The 17,539-nt window shown below is 37.4% G+C and overlaps 1 protein-coding gene across 3 annotated transcripts; it reads right to left on the bottom strand.

The window, feature by feature from the left end:
* Window positions 1–221: 221 nt before the first annotated feature.
* MTFMT (mitochondrial methionyl-tRNA formyltransferase) lies at window positions 222–17,300 on the bottom strand. 3 transcript variants are annotated; one of them, XR_004320367.1, is made up of 10 exons: window positions 17,023–17,300; window positions 14,929–15,138; window positions 13,347–13,469; window positions 12,057–12,159; window positions 10,790–10,865; window positions 7,474–7,565; window positions 3,013–3,091; window positions 2,097–2,179; window positions 1,214–1,298; window positions 620–758 (listed from the first exon to the last, which is right to left on the bottom strand). XR_004320367.1 is itself a non-coding variant. In XM_032480947.1 (9 exons), exons 1-9 carry the CDS (start codon window positions 17,241–17,243, stop codon window positions 573–575), a joined length of 1,173 nt encoding a protein of 390 aa, XP_032336838.1. In that variant the 5' UTR covers window positions 17,244–17,298; the 3' UTR covers window positions 222–572. The 3 variants fall into 3 exon arrangements, 2 of the variants coding, with proteins under 2 accessions (XP_032336838.1, XP_032336839.1); XM_032480947.1 differs by lacking the exon at window positions 1,214–1,298 and having other exon boundaries at window positions 222–758; window positions 17,023–17,298; XM_032480948.1 differs by lacking the exons at window positions 1,214–1,298; window positions 2,097–2,179; window positions 3,013–3,091 and having other exon boundaries at window positions 222–758.
* Window positions 17,301–17,539: the final 239 nt, after the last annotated feature.

Below are 17,539 nucleotides of genomic sequence, written 5' to 3'. Positions count from 1 at the left end.
CACAAGTAAGTTGAAGAATGTTAGCATATTCCTACTTTAATAAAATCTAGATGTAAAATACGAATTTACTGTACAGATCAATGTGACAGAGATTATTACATATTATAAATGTTTACTACTTGGTGACTAGATGGTAAATAAATTTAAAGAGCTGACTTTACTCCTTGTTGAAAATCAGAAATGTAGATTAAATACTGCTGAAAGAACAGCCAAAGGGAATATATGATTTAAAAAATTTAATAGACACACTTTTAAAAGAACTTCTCTTCAGTATGTATACACATACCAGTTAGCTGTACTCACTTTTAGGGAAAGATAGTCTCCATGAATTTGATATTATAAATAAAAATTTAATTCAAAGCTTCTTTTGTTATTCAAATAGAAAAAGCCGTTCTTAATTACTGTTAAGCGAAAAGTGAAAAGTGAGGTAATTCATCTTTTTGACAATAATCTTCCCTTCCAACAGTGTCATCTTCTTTGAAAGTCAAGGTAATTCCATATAAATAAGGCTTTTAACAAATTATAAATACACAGTAGGATCTTGTCCATCTTCTTCCTTACTACTTAACGCACTATTGCATAGCAACAATTTTTTTCTTCTGCTTCTTCTTCGGTGGAAGTCTGAGAGTCTGAAATGTGCATTGGCTTGGTTGAGCTTGGGAATTTTTCTGGTACCAGGGGTGCAAATATCCATTGTAGAAATCAGTAGCTGTTAGTTTTTTCTTGAGCATCACTGATTGAACACCAATCCAGCCATCCTAAGGGGCAAAAGACAAACAGTGAATAGGCAGGGCTGGCAAAACTGGTGGTAAATTTTAGTTTATAAAACTTTTATCATGAAAAACAACAATAACAACAACAACAACAAATCTTTACTAAATGCCTAACTGTAAATAGCACTAAGTAACATATATGATTCTTTGACACTACAAGTTCATTACCAAGGAGTGATAACAAATGTACAGACCTAATTAAACCTGTTTAAACACAGAAGTGGCAAAAGAAAAAGGTATGTTATATTTGTGTGGTGCTTTACAATTTTCAGTGTGTGTCCAAGTATCTTATTGTTACTGGCTGTCAAAATATAACCACTCTAAAAAGTCGGCAGATCCAGTATTATCCCCAGAGAAACTGATTTTGGAAGAGAAAACTGATGCCTGGAGACGGAGAGTGATTTGTCCGAGGAGACACAACTGGTGGGACTCAAACTCACATGTTGAGACAACCCATCTCTTCCATGAGAGCAAACTGCAGATGTGCAACATAGACATGTGCACCCAATGCTACTCCAGGATAAGCTGAAGAGAGATGAAGAGAGGTTGCTGTAGGAGTTCTGCGTCTACAGTCTGTGTAGGTCAGAGCAATCCATCATCACACATTATATAAATACCCTTTCTTGAGCATGGAACATCACACATAACCACCACAGGACGGAAAACACTCAGGAAATGGAAGGAACGTGGAACATGTCTCAGGACAACGCCATTGTCTTATACAACAATGATGGTTCCAAAGTTATTTTAAATAGTTAAGAAATCTCCTGTTTTTTTTTTTTGTAACATTTTTTATTGAGTTATGGTCATTTTACAATGTTGTGTCTAACCACTGTTGAACAGTAAAAGCAAGTAGGATGCAAGCTCTGTTGTAGTTCAGCTAGCTACTTTGATAGGACTATCTTTTGTGATAGTCATGTTAACACAATGATTTGTTAATTAAATTAGATTCCTGAGAATATAAAAGCTTTTTTTTAAGAAAGCACTGAATCTTCTTTCATTGTCTGAGTAATAATAATGCTTTGGCAAAACTTCATCACTTAAAAAATATTAGAGATTCTACTGTTTCTTAAGAAAATCAAACTGTCCATTGGCTCAATCTGATAGGCAGGGAAGTCCCAACTAAAAATGATAAATGGGGGGTGAGTATAGCTCAGTGGTAGAGCACATGCTCAGCATGCACAAGGTCCTGAGTTCAATCCCCAGGACCTCCACTAAAAATAACTAACTAAAGTTAAAATGATAAATGATACAAACTGTAAACACAGTAAAACAAGTTTTTAAATTTAATTTGATTTAATTTGAAATTAAAGGAAAACGTACCTTGCAACAAACCAGCAGTATCTGTGATTGTTTGTGGTATATTACTGACCCTGGAGTAATAGCCTGTCCTGTTAATTTTGGATCTAAAGAATGGGGGGGGGAAAGGGATATGAGAGACAAGATAAATAATGATGCAACTTCATGGTGCTTCTTAAAAATCAAAAATCATTTTGGGAGGGGACATATCTGCTGATGTCCTGACTTTATAATCTAAAACTTAAGGTAAAGCCACGATGTTCTGTGTGTATCTCAAATCCAAAGGGAAGCTTTCCATACACACAAGAAGCTATGAGTCTTTACCCAGTGTCCCGGAGATCAACCTAAAATGTTGAATCTAGACATTTTGACCATACAGGGGAGATAACTAGCTATCAGTGGAGAGACATACAAGAGGCTTAGATCTAAGCTGGCCCTTCCATCTATGACCAAATTCCAATTCCTAGATTCCTGAGGAATTGAACTACGCCAGCTCCCTCTGTGGCTCACCCTCCTCAGTCTACCAGGACAGCAGGGCACTGATGGGCTTTCGAATGGACCAGTGTCATGAAATGCTACACCCTGGCCTAAGATTCTCACTGAGATGCCCAGATGATTTTCACTATGATATTCACAAGAGTGAAATCAAACAAGTCATTCTGTACTAAAACTTTAGTAGAGAAAATCACAGAGATTAAAATGGGATAGTAACACTGCTCTGCCTACTCTCCAGGTTCTCATGATGATTAAAAGAGAGAATACATGTGAATGGACACTGCAAAGAATAAGACTAAATGAAAGTAAAGTATTACCATTACTGAACTGAAACAAACTAAAAGAATCCTTATTTTTAGAAAATGGGACCTATGGTAAAACAGATATGTTTTCAAATAGACTATAGTGAAAATATTTTCCATGTCAGCTATTCAAAAATAAGTACCAGTGAGGATGGAATTATTAACTTCTATCAAATCCAGAAGTTTAATGGTATTACCCATCCAGAGTGTCTGCAACGGAATCTGCAAATAAAATTAAAGAAGGTATGATAAAGAGCTACATTCAACCCCCAAACCCTTTTCAACTACCATTTTACGTTACTCTGGTCTGACTTCTCTCCCAGTTACAGAGGAATTGGGAACTCAGTCTCTAAACCTTGTGGAACAGAACAGAACATGATTCTCTACATCAGTTTCCAGGACTTACAAGATCTTAAAATTAAACACTATTTAAAAAAATATTTCTATCTTTATTAGTATTTCTAGCTAAAAATGTATGCTCATTATAAAAAGTGCAAGCATTGCAACAACTATATTTTAAAAAATTAGAAGTGGAAGTATTCTGTACTCTCATCCCCAGAGGTTAGTAACCACTGTTAATAGTTTGATGTGTACAGCCTTGTATTTTTTTTCTATAAATATAATTATCAGAAAAATCTACAACATACTCTTTGACAAGGAACTTTTTTCACTTAACCATAAACCATGGACAAACTTTCATCAGTACACACTGATCTATTTCACCCTTTTTATCTGCTGCAGAGTATTCCATTTTATGAAATGTACTGTAATTTATGCAACCAGTATCTTTATGATGGATACTTTATAATGTAAAAAATTTTAAGTGTGGTAAGAAATAGTCTGGTAGGTATATCTTTGAGGACTTAGATTTCAAAAAACATCAACATTCTATTGTTAAATTGCCTCCATAAGAGGGGAAAAAATGGCATCCTATTGCTGTTTATTATTAATCAGGCTGAGGAGTATTCCATATGTTTACTTGCACATTTTATTTATTTCTCAGGCTGATTTATGTCCTCGGCCCCTTAAAAAACTGAGTTATTCATCTCTTATTAATTGACAAAGCTTTTTATATTTTTAGGAAATTAGCCCTTTAACTCTTAGATGTATTATAAATATTTTTCCAGTTTGTTAACTTTTAATCCTGGGTCCTGTAATTTTTTTCCATGCATAATAAGTTTTTAATTTTTATGGAGTAATATTTATCAGTCTTTCCTCTCATGACTTCAGTGGTTCATGTCATGCTTTAAAAAAGGCCTAGCCACACTCTGATTATCAAATATTATAAAATTATTCAACCGTGATTTTTCCCAGTTCTTTGCAGTTTTTTCTTTTTTTTTTTTTTTTTACATTTAAATCCTTGATCCATCTAGATTTTATTTTGATTTTAAAACGTGAGACTTGAGGGCTCCCCCTTCTAATGGCTAATCTAGCTGTCCCAACACTACTTTCTGGGACAGTGCCTTTTGCTGCAAAATCACATTTTGATTTAAACAGACTAACAGAAACTAAACAACACCAGGAAATAAGTTCTCTCAAATTTCTAAAGTAAATAAACTGCTTTTCAGACTGTAGTTCAGTCCTCTATTTCACAGGAAAGAAAACTGGCCTAGAGAAATGCAGAAATGGGAAAAATACTGTTTTCCCAAGTTTTAGACGCCGCTAGTTAGTGGCAGAGCCAAGGATCAGAATCTGTTTTCTTATTCTCAGCTCAGTGCTCTTTTTACAACACCTTCTAAAGAGGACATTTAATTTTCCAGAATGGTTAGGTTGTTTCAAAGATTTGAACGGTAAGTCAGAGAATTAAATAAATTTGAAGAAAAGTTCTACGTGTTCATGACCTTTTATATGCCCTATTTTGGTACAAAATCCTCTTCTATAATTTGCTGACTGATTTTTCTCTCACCTGCTTTCAATAAAAGTTATGAAATGATTTACATGCATGTAACTTTTTTCTTTCAAAGAACTCAAAATACTTTTGAAACTTGCTTACTGACTGGAAAACATTTGCTGAGTTACAAATATGATTGGCATAGAATCAGAATATACGTTCTTGTTCTTGAGGAGGTAAAGCTCGTCTTTACCTTATCATCAGAGCACTGCAGAAAGGAGAGGGATGGTAAGAATATAGCCATTTCAGAGTCCATGTCATTACTGTCAAAATCATATGTTTGCATGGATTTAAATTCACAGTTTATCTCCTTTGATCTTGACAGCTGTGGATCTGGTCATTAACCTCATATTAGAGGTAAAAGAGCAGAAGCTCAGAGAAGATTAAGGGTCTTGATCTTGGTTAAGAAATGGCAGCTGTAGGAATCAAATCTCATCTTCTGGTTCCAAGATAAGCACTCCTGTGACAGCACAAGCTTTTCTCAGTGGAGAGGAAAGGTGAATTGCAGAAGATAACGATTATGCAGTGATGTAACTCTGTGTTTAACTTTTTGGGGAACTGTCAAACTGTTTTTCAAAGCAGCTGCCCTCATTTTACATTTCCACCAACAACGAATGAGGGGTCCAAATTTCTCCATATCCCTGTCAACACTTGTTATTGTCTGTTTTTTTCAATTATAGCAATCTTAGTGAATGTGAAGTAGTATCTCAGAAGTTTTCATTTGCAAATGGAATTGACTAACGCAATTGGTTACCTTTTTCATATGCTTAGTGACCATTTATATACTTTCTTGGGATAAATGTCTTTTAGAGCCCCTGCTGATTTTCCAATCATGTTATTTATCTTTTTGCTATAGAGTTGTAAGAGTTATTTATACATTCTGGATACTGGACCCTCATCAGATGTATGATCTGCAAATATTTTCTTTTATTCTGTAGGTTGTTTTTCACTTTCTTAATAATGTTCTTTGAAGCCCAACAGTTTTTAATTTTGCAGTTCAATTTCCTAATTTTAATTTGTTGCTTAGGCTTTAGGCATCATAGTTAAGAACCACTGCCTATTTCAAGGTCATGAAGATTTACCCCTGTATGTTCTTCCAAGAGTTTGCATAGTTTTAGCTCTTACATTTAGGTCTCTGATCCATTTTGAGTTCATTTTTGTATGTGGTGTGAGGTAGGGATCTAAATGCATTTCTTCTGATTGTGGATATCAGTTGTCCAAACTCCATGTGGAAAAAAGGCTATTCTTTCCCCATCAAATTGCCTTGACACCCTTATCAAAGTCAATTGACAAATAATGTATGAGTTTATTTCTGGACTCTCAGTTTTATCCCATTGAGCCATATGTCTATCTTTGTCAGTATCACATTGCCTTGATTACTGTAGCTTTGTAGTAAGTTTTGAAATCAGGAACTATGAGTCCTCCAACTTTGTTCTTTTTCAAAGTGTGTTTTTTTTTTTTAGCTCTTCTTTGTTTCCTGGGATTCCATATGAATTTTAGGATAAGTTTATCAATTTCTGTAAAGAAGTCAACTAGGATTTTTATAGGAATTGTGTTGCATCTGTAGATCAATTTGGTGAATAGTGCCATCTTGACAATATTAAGTCTTCTAGGTTTTTGGGGGATTCTTTATAATTTTCCAAATATAAGATCATGTGATCCGCAAATAGAGTTTTACATTGTTCCTTTTCCCTTGCCTAATTTGTCAAAGAACTGAGAATTTAATTCACATATTTTAACAAGTTATTATAATTCCACTTTGTATGCCATATGTAGAAATCAAGAATTTAAGAATTAAATTGTAAAAAACTTGCCAAAGGCAGAAAGACATACTGGAAAAAGCACTGGATTAGGAGCTACAAGATTTAAGTTCATTATTTAGTGACTGGGCACCCGAAGTTAGTCACTTCATTTTCATTCCTCTCATCCATGAAATGGGATAACAGAAATTGGTTATGGGAAATGGCAAAATGTATACTTTAAAGTGCTTTGTGAATTCTGAAGGACTTATAAAAATTTAAAGTTTAAATAATATTTAAAAAATTAATGTCAGATATGCAAAAGAATTGAAAGCAGGGACTCAAATAGATATTTGTACACCCATGTTCACAGCAGCATTATTCACATTAGCTAAAAGGTGGAATCAACCCAAACATCCATCAACAGATGAACAGATAAACAAAATGTGCTATAAAAATACAACGGAATATTCAGCCTAAAACAGGAAAGACATTCTGATACGTGATACAACATGAATAAAACTTGAAAACATCATGCTAAGTGAGATAAACCAGGCAGAAAGGGACAAATATTGTAAGAGTCCACTTATCTGAGGTACAGAACAGGCAAATTCATAGAGACAGCGAGTAGAACAGTGGTTACCAGGGAGACTGTGGGGAGCAGGGAATGGGGAGTTGTTATTTAATGGGTATAGTTTCAGTCTGAGATGATGAAAAAGTTCTGGAGATGGATACTGGTGATGGTTGCACAAAAATGTGAACATACTTACTATGACTGAACTACACACTTAAAAATGGTTAAAACGGCAAATTTTCTGTTATGTATATTTTACCACAATAAAAAAATGGTTTTTTAAAAAAATGAATTTCAGGAACCTCAAGTTTTGTTTATGAGAGTTATTCCTAAATAAAAATACATCAAAAGTAAATTACACACACAATTAGGTAAAACTGCAATTTGACTTTCAACTTACTATATTTCCAACAGCACGATAAAGTCTGAATATCTGCTCTGAAGTTTGTTCCTCCCATTTTATACAGCTGGTAGCAGCAGAAATCTTAGGGGCTACAAGATAAAGCCAACAGCAAGAATGAATATCAGGTTCAATGACCATAAATTAGTAATTATTGATACTGAATGACAGACACAAGAGAATTCACTATATTATTTTCTCAGCTTTTATATGTTTAAAATTTTCTATAATATAAAGTAAAAATAAATATACACATACATACATAATAAATGAAAGTACCAGAAGAATGCATGGGTGAATTTCTTTATAACCTAGGAACAGAAAGAAGTCCTTCTATGACTCAAAATCCAGAACCAATTAAAGAAAAGAATGATAAATGTGACCACATAAAAATAAACTTTTATAAGACAAAAAGAAATGCTCTAAGTCAGGCCTAAAAACAAAGGACAAACAAGGTATTTTCAATTTATATCACAGTACTTTATATCTATTTACATACAGTCTATTATGAGAGCTATATCTATATAATAAATATAAATATTTATATACAATTATTATTATATATCTATGAAATATATGTTTATATTTAGGAAACTTTATACCTATTATATAGATTTACTTACATCTATTACACAAAGTTCTCCTAAAAAGTGAGAGGAAAAAGACCAAACACCAGATAGAAAAATGGGCAAAAGATATTACAGATCCTTCTCAGAAAAAAGAAATGCAAATATTCTTAAACATATGAGAAGCTCCTCAACCTCACTCAAGAAGTAATGTAAATCAAAACTACTCCAAGACACAATTTCTTATCTATTAGATTAGGAGGTTAGCATATGCTTAACGTAATTCTTAGTGGCTTTATCTGAAATAGCAAAAGATTAGAAACAATCCAAATGTCCACCAATAGGGGATCTGTTGAATTAATTATGATAAACCCCATAAGTGAGAGCTATACTGCCAGAAAAAAGGACAGGAAAGTCTCTTCTCACTGATAGGAAATGAACACCAGGAGACACTATTAAGTGAAAAAAGAAAGATGCAGTGTAAGAGTGTATACTTTGTGCTATCTTTTGTGGAAGAAAAAAGGAAAAAATCAGTTTTAAAATATGCGTTTTTGCTTATTTTGATAAAAGGGAACAAATGGAAGGCTAAATCAGAAATTAAATCTATACATCAGAAACTAGTAACTGTAGAGGGAGAGAGAAACAGGATTGGAGGAGACGGGGATGGGAAGGAAGCAAGACTTCTCTGAGCATACCATTTCAAATAATTTTAACTTTCGAATCATGTAAATGTTTTACATGATTCAAAAATAAGATTTAACTGGAAAGGGGAAAAAAGCAACCCTGAAAATTAAAAACAAATTGAAACACATAAACTTAACTATGCATCAAACTAGATTAACAAAACCACATGGAAAGAATAATTATCTCCAGTAAGTTTCGAACACAGTGCTCTGACTATATACTCTTAGTAGGATATATTTTAAGGACAAAAAAACCTGCAGAAAAATCTTTACTCTTACTTGGTAGTTATAGTTTTTATAGTAATACTGGTGTTGTAATTTTGAAATTATTTTATGTACAGCAAATGAAAAGTCTAGTATTGATTTTAAAAAGATTTTCCATGTAAGAGAAAATACCAGCAAAACTCTAATTTAAAATTTGAATCAATATGGATTCAAATATATATTTTAAAATACAACACCTTGTCCACTGACACCTCATCCTGGAACACAGTATTGTATTAGATGGTTTCTAAATACCACGCCTCCTCCCACCCCACTAAAATGAACCAGGGAGAGACTGCTGATTCCAGTGTGGGGCAGAGAATTTACACAGTGAGCCTGGCACATCCTGTGATGGAAAACAGGCAGCACTCAAAAACTAGCTGGGGGTCGGGGGTTGGATATAGGACACAGGAGCCAACTTTAAGGGGCTCCCACTAGCCAAATTTGGGACAACTGGAGCTGCACAAAGCATTATGAATGTAATTAATTATGAAACATGATAAATAAAAATCCACAAATCAAATGATAATTTAAAAAACTCACTGCCACCATAACTGAAAGTGATTATGGCACCAACTCTTTATTTAAAAAAATTGATAATTAGAGAAAGAATTAAGCATTTATCCTGCCATTTCAGGATGAATCAAAATTCACCCACAATTAATGAGGAAAAGTTCTTCACAGAGCAATGCCAACTATTAAATGTAAAAGGAATTGGAAAATCATTATTTTGATTTTCATTGAAAAGATGCATTCAGGGAAGGAGCATCAGTCCATGCTAAAACTGTCACGTGAACGGCTGTCACGAACCAGATATTTGCATGGTGCCAAGTATTACCCCATGGACTACCTGACATTTGCAAAGGGAGAAACACAACTTTACATGGGGAAGATCTGGAGGTCCCCTCCTCAACCAAGTAATCAAACTTAGTTTCACTAGCCTTGACGCAAACTGGTGTTACAGCTTAGTGATGTGACACTCCAAGACTGCAGGGGACAGAGATGAGACTTCTCTGAGTATATCCTTTTAAATAGCTTTAACTTGTGAGTCATGTAACTGTCTTACATAGTCAAGACATAAAATCAAATCATCAATAAAAACCAAAAGCAATCCTTAAAGTTAAAAACAGACTGAAAAAATTATCACCAGAACATAGTATCATCTATGAAATATTCTTTCCACAAACTTTAAGCTCGTATCTAATCAAGCCTTTAGAACTTTCAACTTACAGGGACTTTAAGGACTAGGAAAACAAGTTAAACTATACCGGAAGGAAACAGACAACTGGCCTGATCTCTTTAAAAAGTTAATGACATAGAGGGGAAAGAAATAGTGGAAGAAAGACTCTAGTGAGACTGAAGAGACATACAACTAATTACAATTGGATCCTACCCTGAAAAACATACAGCTATAAAATATGATTCATACTTCCAACAGTTAAGCAGAAATTAAAATACATACACTAAATAAACATATAGAGAGAGACAGGGAGAGAGAAAGAAAATATGGCAACATTAGTAACTGTTGACCCTGGGTTAAACAGGTATCCATTGCCTTTCAACTTACCTCTGTGTTTGGTACTTTTCAATATAAAGAGTAGAGAAAATTTTTCTAATCTTTCATGAGGCTACATGTGAAAAGGGAGAGAGAGACCTTACCAGTCTTTCTCTGGAAGAGGATATGCAAGTGGGCACTCAGTCTTTAGTCAAAATTAAGGGACATGTGCAAGTGAAGAAGTCAGAGGGTTCAGGCGCCATCACAACAAAGAAAACCTTAGGAAAGATGTAGAAGTCTTCACTTACCCTGTGTCACCCCCTCAGTGGGCTGCTGCCTTCCATTTCTCAAACTTTCAGGCAAATTTTTCAAAACTGAAATAAGCTAAAAAAAAAAAAAAGAGCAATATATTCAAGATGAAAAGAACAAAAACAGAAATCCATTACAATTCAGTACCATGAAATTATGTATAGTTTTAAAAGAGCTGTGTGGGAGGGTAAGGCAGTAAATTGGCTTTAGCTGTGAGGATCCATCTACATGGTGGAGTTTTAGTGGAGATGTTGCTCTCTGTAGAGCACAGGTCACCGACTTCCTTCCAGAGAATTCTGAGCTTTGCGTGCCTGTGCAAGCTTTTGGTGTCTGGACAGCCTGTGCTCAGCTATCTGCACTCACTCTGCAAAAGGGAAGCCAGTGGAAAATCACAGAAAGAGAATGTACTCTGGAGTCACACAGTTCTGGGTTCAAATCCCAGTTCCACCACCTGCTAGCTATGTCATTGTGGAAAAGTTATTTTACTTGTCTGTGGCCTTCAATGCCATCATCTATAAAACAGCTGACCACAAAAGCTACCCCAAGGGTTTGTTGGGAGGGCAAAAAAATGTCTGTAAAAGTATTTAAAACAATCCTGGCACACAAGCCAGTGCTCAGTAAATGACACCCACTGTTATGACAGCATTTCCAAGGAGAGTGCCTAGAATGGGAAGCAGCATCTGTACAGCTGGGGGTGGGGGTGGGGTGGGGAGTCTTCCTCTACAGAAAATTTAGTTCATTTGAAAGTCATTAATTTGGTCATTAAGCATTTACTCAGACCCTACTGTATGCAGATTCAGTGAAAAAGCCACAGAGTTCATTTCCAGCTAGGGGTCAGCAGAATTCCAGTGCATCTGGATGCAAATGACTGGGCAAGGTACAGAAGTGGAAAGAAAGCTGAGATTCACTTAGGAAATGCTGTTGGTTCAGTCTGACAGGGATGTATGGTGTATCTGTGAGACTGAGGAGAGTGAAATTGGGAAGAACAGTCTAAAAGCCGCACTGTGAAATGCAGCAGACTATAAAATCTAGTACATGATGTAATACATTACATAGTACATTATAAAATCATGCATTTTACTCAACAGCCTTTATTAAGTACCCACTCTGTAAGTTCTCAAAGACCACAAATGCCAAGCTAATTTTTAGGAAGCCAGGGATGGGAATAACTTTTTAAAAAGAACATCACATAATTGTTCTTTTCATCACAACCACCTAGGAAACCTACTAAGTGAATAACAAGCAGGGGGATACTGGAGAACTGACCATGCTGGCACCCAGGCTTGACAGCAGTGCTTCCAATTCCTTGGAGGTGCCCTTGGGCGGCACAGGAACCGTTTCCTGTTTGAGAATTGGGCCTACATCAAACCTACCAAAAAATCAAAAGCAAATAATAATACAATTACTGACGATTTCTTAAGATCAATACGTTTGTCTACATGAGTGTTTACATTCTACAAGGATAGTTTAACCCTGGCCATGACTGTTAGCCATCGGCAAGGGAGAAATGTCAGTGTGAAAGAAAGGAGAGCAAAATCTAGCCTGTAGTCAGATTTCAAGTTAATTTTTTCCTAAAGGAAAAAAAGTATAAAGTTGCATATCAGGGATTTAATTGCAATTATGAATAATTCTATCATTAGTAGTAAAGAGTATGAAAAAATCTCTATTTATATAATGAAAGCATAGAGCAAAGAATTTATTTTCCAAGGAAGTACAATTAAGGAATTCATAATTATTCCTTTCTCAAAGGACAAGAGTTTTGCCTGAATTATAATCACTGGTGATTTTGAGGAAGTTCAAGTGTAGTTGCGTTTCCACAAGTCTTACATTTTACATCAAGCTCCATATGTATTTTCTTTTCAATATTTAATTTTGTGGCTTGTTAACTCTACTTTTAACCTATGAGCTTTAATAAAATATTTATTTTGAAAAGTTACAAACATTCCGAAAATAGAGTGAAGTCTAAGGAATCCCCATATACACACCATAAGATTTGAGAATTACCAAAGTTCTGCCACTCCTGTTTCATCCGCCCCTCCTCTTTTTTATTTTTTTTGAAGTTAAAGCAAATCCCAGATATCAACTTGTTCTTGCGAACTTTTGAATTTTTCTTTTCTATGGGGTTGTTAGGTGATAATAGGCAGAGGCTTCATACATGCTTGAAACAATTTAAAGTAACTGTTTCTTAGACTGTAGGTATCATTTAAAAAATTAAACACATTTAAGACAATTATATGACACGTTGATAAACAACATATTCTTACTTCAGGTTCGAAAAATTTTTTGACCACAGAAACCAAGGCCAGTAGCACCGAGATTCGTAACAACTAATGTACAAATATCGATCTCTCATTTATATAGCGTTGTTTACAGAAACCCACTTAATAATGTAATTTATTTCAGTTAACAAGTTTAAAGAGACACTGTGTAATACCAAACTGGAAATCTGAGAAAAAATTGAGCAGCACTCACTCATTTCCTTCCACTTCCCCCCAGGCAGACTGATATCAACATTCAAAATCACAAAAAGTCTCAAGAAGAGAAAATATGCACTACCTTTTAGGTCTAATTTGCATAATCGTTACTCCGGTAACTGTGTCTCCGTGAAGCACGGTATGGATGATAGGGGCTGGACCACGCCACCTCGGGAGGCAACTGGGATGGACATTCAATATGCCACTGAGTTAGAAAAGGCAGAAATTAGTATGCCAGTGAGCTTTTTACCATTTAGTTTACTGCTACTTAAACTAATATGTTCCTTTTCATCATTAAACTTCCCCAGAAATTTTGAAAACCAGTTAAATTTAGTCTTATACCATCTGAAATGGGAGCCATAGCTAAGTTCACTCTCTTACCATAAAAGACCAATGACAATTAAAAACAGAGCAAGAACAACTATTCATTATTTCAAAGATGTTCCACAACAGCTCATGATGTCTGGAGTTTTTAAATGAAAACAAAAAATGTGTTTTTTTTACTGTATGAGAAGAACCACTCAAGCCCAATCACGCATTTCACGGCTAATGTGAACTATACCTATAGTTTAGTTACATAATTACCCTCACTTCACATAGTTTGCATATATATTCCTCAAACAAGCTTATTAGATCCCCATCAAATGATTCATTCACCGTTGCTGTTTATCCCAATATACCTTTAACCCATTAATGAGCAATTTAAATAATTTACTGATCTACTGATTAGTTAACTAATTTACTAATCAGTTAATGATGTCTCCATCAGCAAGAGCATGCACTGGAGAGTCCTGTATTCTAAATTCCACGGTTCAGCCCAGTCTTGTTCATCCAACAAATATTTACTGAGCACAGTCCATGTTCTGGCACTGTTTTAAGTGCTGGGGATACAAGAACAGTGAACCAAATAGAAAAAAAAAAAAAAATCTGCCCTCATGTGCCAATGTAAGGACTTAAATTTCATTCTGAGATGGAAAAGCACCAGAGAATTCTGAGCAGAGGACATGATCCAACTTACGCTTTAAAAGGATCACTTTGGTGTGGGGTGGTAAAAGACAGAGAGGGCCAAAGACAGAAGTGGAGATCACCCAGAGGCTACTGCTGCACAACAGCCAAGAGTGGTGGCAGCGGAACTGATGAGAGATAGTCATTCTAGACAGACTTCAAAGGCAGAGCCAGTAAGATTTCCTGATGGACTGGAAGTGTGGTGTGAGATTAGGAATTGGGAACAATGCCAAGGCTTTGGGTTCAAGCAACTAGAAGGCTGGAGTTGCCATGTACTGAGATGAAGATTCTGGGAGGAGCAGGTTTTGAGTGAAAGTTTAGGAATGTAGTTTTGGACATCTTAAATGTAAGGTGCCTATCAGAGCTGCGGAGGGTGGTGGGTACCAGGGACTAGGTGTTCAGGGAGAGACCTGAACAGGAGGGACAAATATGGCAGTTGTAGCCTATATGTGGAATTTAAATGAGGGTGGTGAGAGCCCATAGATAGTGATAAAGAGCATCGTGCATTTTAACAATTCATGCCACTAATAAATTTTTTCATTTTAAGAGAAAATACTAAAGGAAGCAGAATTAGAGTTCAAGTTACTGCACTTCAGATACCAGGTCTAAACATAAAGACCGAGGTCTCTAAACTGTACTTCCTTACAAATTAAACTTACTAGGGAAATTTAAGAATAAGAGCCTCACTCAGAAGTCGGCCAAATGAAGCTACCACTCCAACATCATATTCTCCAGATCCCACATCTGGCCACTCATACACTGGAAGCTGAGACTGGATGGCATATTGCTTCACAGGCAATCCTTTTGGTGATGGGGAGGGCACTGTGACCACCTCCAAGTTTTCAATTAACTCCTCCTCTTTGTTTTCCCTAAGTTGGAAAGATTAGAAGAAAACATGACAGTGTTAAGACAATAACATAAAGCTAGACTACTTCACACATTTCTAAGGCATTTTTATGATTAAATTCATGAAATATTTAAGAGTAAATGATTAAAACTAGTGCAAATGAGAGACTAAGGGTTTGTTTTTTTTTAATTTTCTTTTTTAACTGAAGTACAGTCGAGTTACAACAAGGTTTTGTTTTACATTTAATTTTAATTGTTTTAAATTTAAAGAGCCGCATGTTCCTACTGGCTACTGTTTGGATAGCATGGTTCTAGAAATTTCCTGTGCATACCAAAACATATACAGTACAGATATTTTACACAATCGGGATATTACATATACTGCTCAGCATTTTGATTTTTTCTCTTAACACTATGTATGCTATTATGTGAGTCTTTTTAAAAAATGAGTTAAAGATACATTTGCTTGTATATGCACTGAACATTTCTAGAATAAACTGAAAACAGTGCTTGTCTTTGAAGAGAGGAACTGGGAGATAGAGGTGGAAGGAACTGATTTTTCACTGCATATCCTCTGAAGCTTTTGAATTTTGTACCACAACCAGGTGTTACTCAAACACTAAATACTTTTTAAAAACAAAAATATATACCATGGCATCATTCCATGACAGTACATGCAACACCACCTCATTTTTATTAACCTGCTGCAGAGTGTCCCAGTGCCTGAGGACTGTTCATTCATTTATGTAGCAGGTTTTGCATCACCTGTTGAGGAATTATGAGAAAAGGAGCAGATAGGAGGGCTCAAAAGAGAAAGCACAGGAGTACAGGAGCCACCGTCGGAAGCATCAGCAGAATGGCCAGGATACATGCAGTGAGAGATGCAGGAGGCAGAAGGGAAAAGTGCATTATGGAGGGTGTGCAAAGAGAACGTGTGAGAGGGGAGTGTTTCAGGGTGTGTTACAGAGGGGAGGGGGTCGAGGGGGGAATACAAGGGGATTCATGAAGGAGTCAACAGTGAGGGTCTGCTCTGTAGACTATATGCAGGGAAGATTTGACGGAAAAAGATGACAGAACTGAGCACGAGGGAGCACCAGGAAAAAACGGAGTGAGGAAATAAAAAATGGAGGCTGGGGGAAAGAAGGCAGAGCAGTATATACGGGTATCGTCACCACATACCATGGACTTTCAGGATGGGCTGGCTTTCAAATAATTTTTTTCCAGGAACCACGACTTGTTAAATTTTAGAAATACTACAAATATTCCTAAGAGTTCTGATTTATAAATTTATCCATTGGAAAACAGATCGTTTTTGAACTATGTCTCCATTCATTCCCAGACAACTGGATCCGGTTGTATACAGGGAGGAGATGGGGAGTGAAGGAGTGAGACTACGGGTGTGCAAGGGATGCATGCGCCTGGTAAGAAGCCCAGAGGATTAGACGGTGCAAATTAGGTGAGTACGAAGAAGTCGATACGGAAGGACTCTTAAGTCAGACTCCCGTGTCCCAACCTGCTCAGCTGATGACCTTGGGCAATTGTTTAACCCTCCTAGCTATCGTTTCCTTACACGTAAAAAGGGCAGGGAGGCGGTGGGACTGGACGGAGGTGATACATGTAAAGCTGACACTGCGGGCTTGGCACCGCGGGGCGCCCGGTAGCGCCTGGAGCGCGGATAGACTGCGCCCGGAGTGGGGCGCGTGGGCCGGACGGAACCAGGCGGGCGCCCCAAGGGCTGACCCAGCCCGCGGGTGGCGCACCTTCCGGGCTCCCGGAGACGCCGAGACCTGGGCCCACACTCCTCCCGCGCCACTGCTTTCCCCAGCAAGGAGTCCAGTCCCTCGAGGCCGGCCGCAAAGGCTCGACAGGCCTCAGCACCTGGGCCTCCCAACCCCCGGGCCCGGTACCTGGCGGCGTGCAGCGCCCGCAGCGTTTCGCGGGCGAACCAGTCAGTGCCGAAGAAAAGCACCCTCCAAGGAGGCTTCTCGCGGACTCGAGCTCCCCGGCCGTCCTCCCCGCCAGAGGACCCGCTCAGCCCGGCCAGCGCTCGCCACCGCGGGGTCGGCTTCCGGCCCGCGCCGCCACCGACTGGCAGGGGCCCCCAGCAGCAGCGCACCAGCACCCTCATCGCCTCCGCGGGCGGCCCCCCTGCGCAGGCGCGGCGGGGTGCGGGTGAGGGCGCTAGGCCGGAGGGGCGGGGCCCGGACGGAAACCCGATGGGCCAGGTCTTTCAGCGACTGGGGCGGGGCCTGTCTGATTGGAGGCGTGGCCCGCCTGGATTGGACCTGATGAAGGAATTTACCTCGGGTTCAAGCGTCTCCGTGACTTTTGTTGCATTTGTTTGCACGATTTAGCCAATCTCCCTAAATAACTCTTTTGGGAAAAAATCATATGTTTTCAGACGACGAAATCTTATTTATTTAT

Source organism: Camelus ferus, chromosome 6 (assembly GCF_009834535.1).
Source record: "Camelus ferus isolate YT-003-E chromosome 6, BCGSAC_Cfer_1.0, whole genome shotgun sequence".
Taxonomy (NCBI): domain Eukaryota; kingdom Metazoa; phylum Chordata; class Mammalia; order Artiodactyla; family Camelidae; genus Camelus; species Camelus ferus.
This window is presented reverse-complemented; position numbering and strand designations above follow the sequence as displayed.

Excerpts from the sequence above, each read along its gene's own strand:
- MTFMT (XM_032480947.1), bottom strand. The coding sequence starts at position 17,243 with ATGAGGGTGCTGGTGCGCTGCTGCTGGGGGCCCCTGCCAGTCGGTGGC. Across the intron at positions 15,139-17,022 it reads CGGGCGCTGCACGCCGCCAG|GGAAAACAAAGAGGAGGAGT; the intron begins GTACCGGGCCCG and ends TTTCCAACTTAG. Across the intron at positions 7,566-10,789 it reads CACTGAGGGGGTGACACAGG|CCCCTAAGATTTCTGCTGCT; the intron begins GTAAGTGAAGAC and ends TTTATCTTGTAG.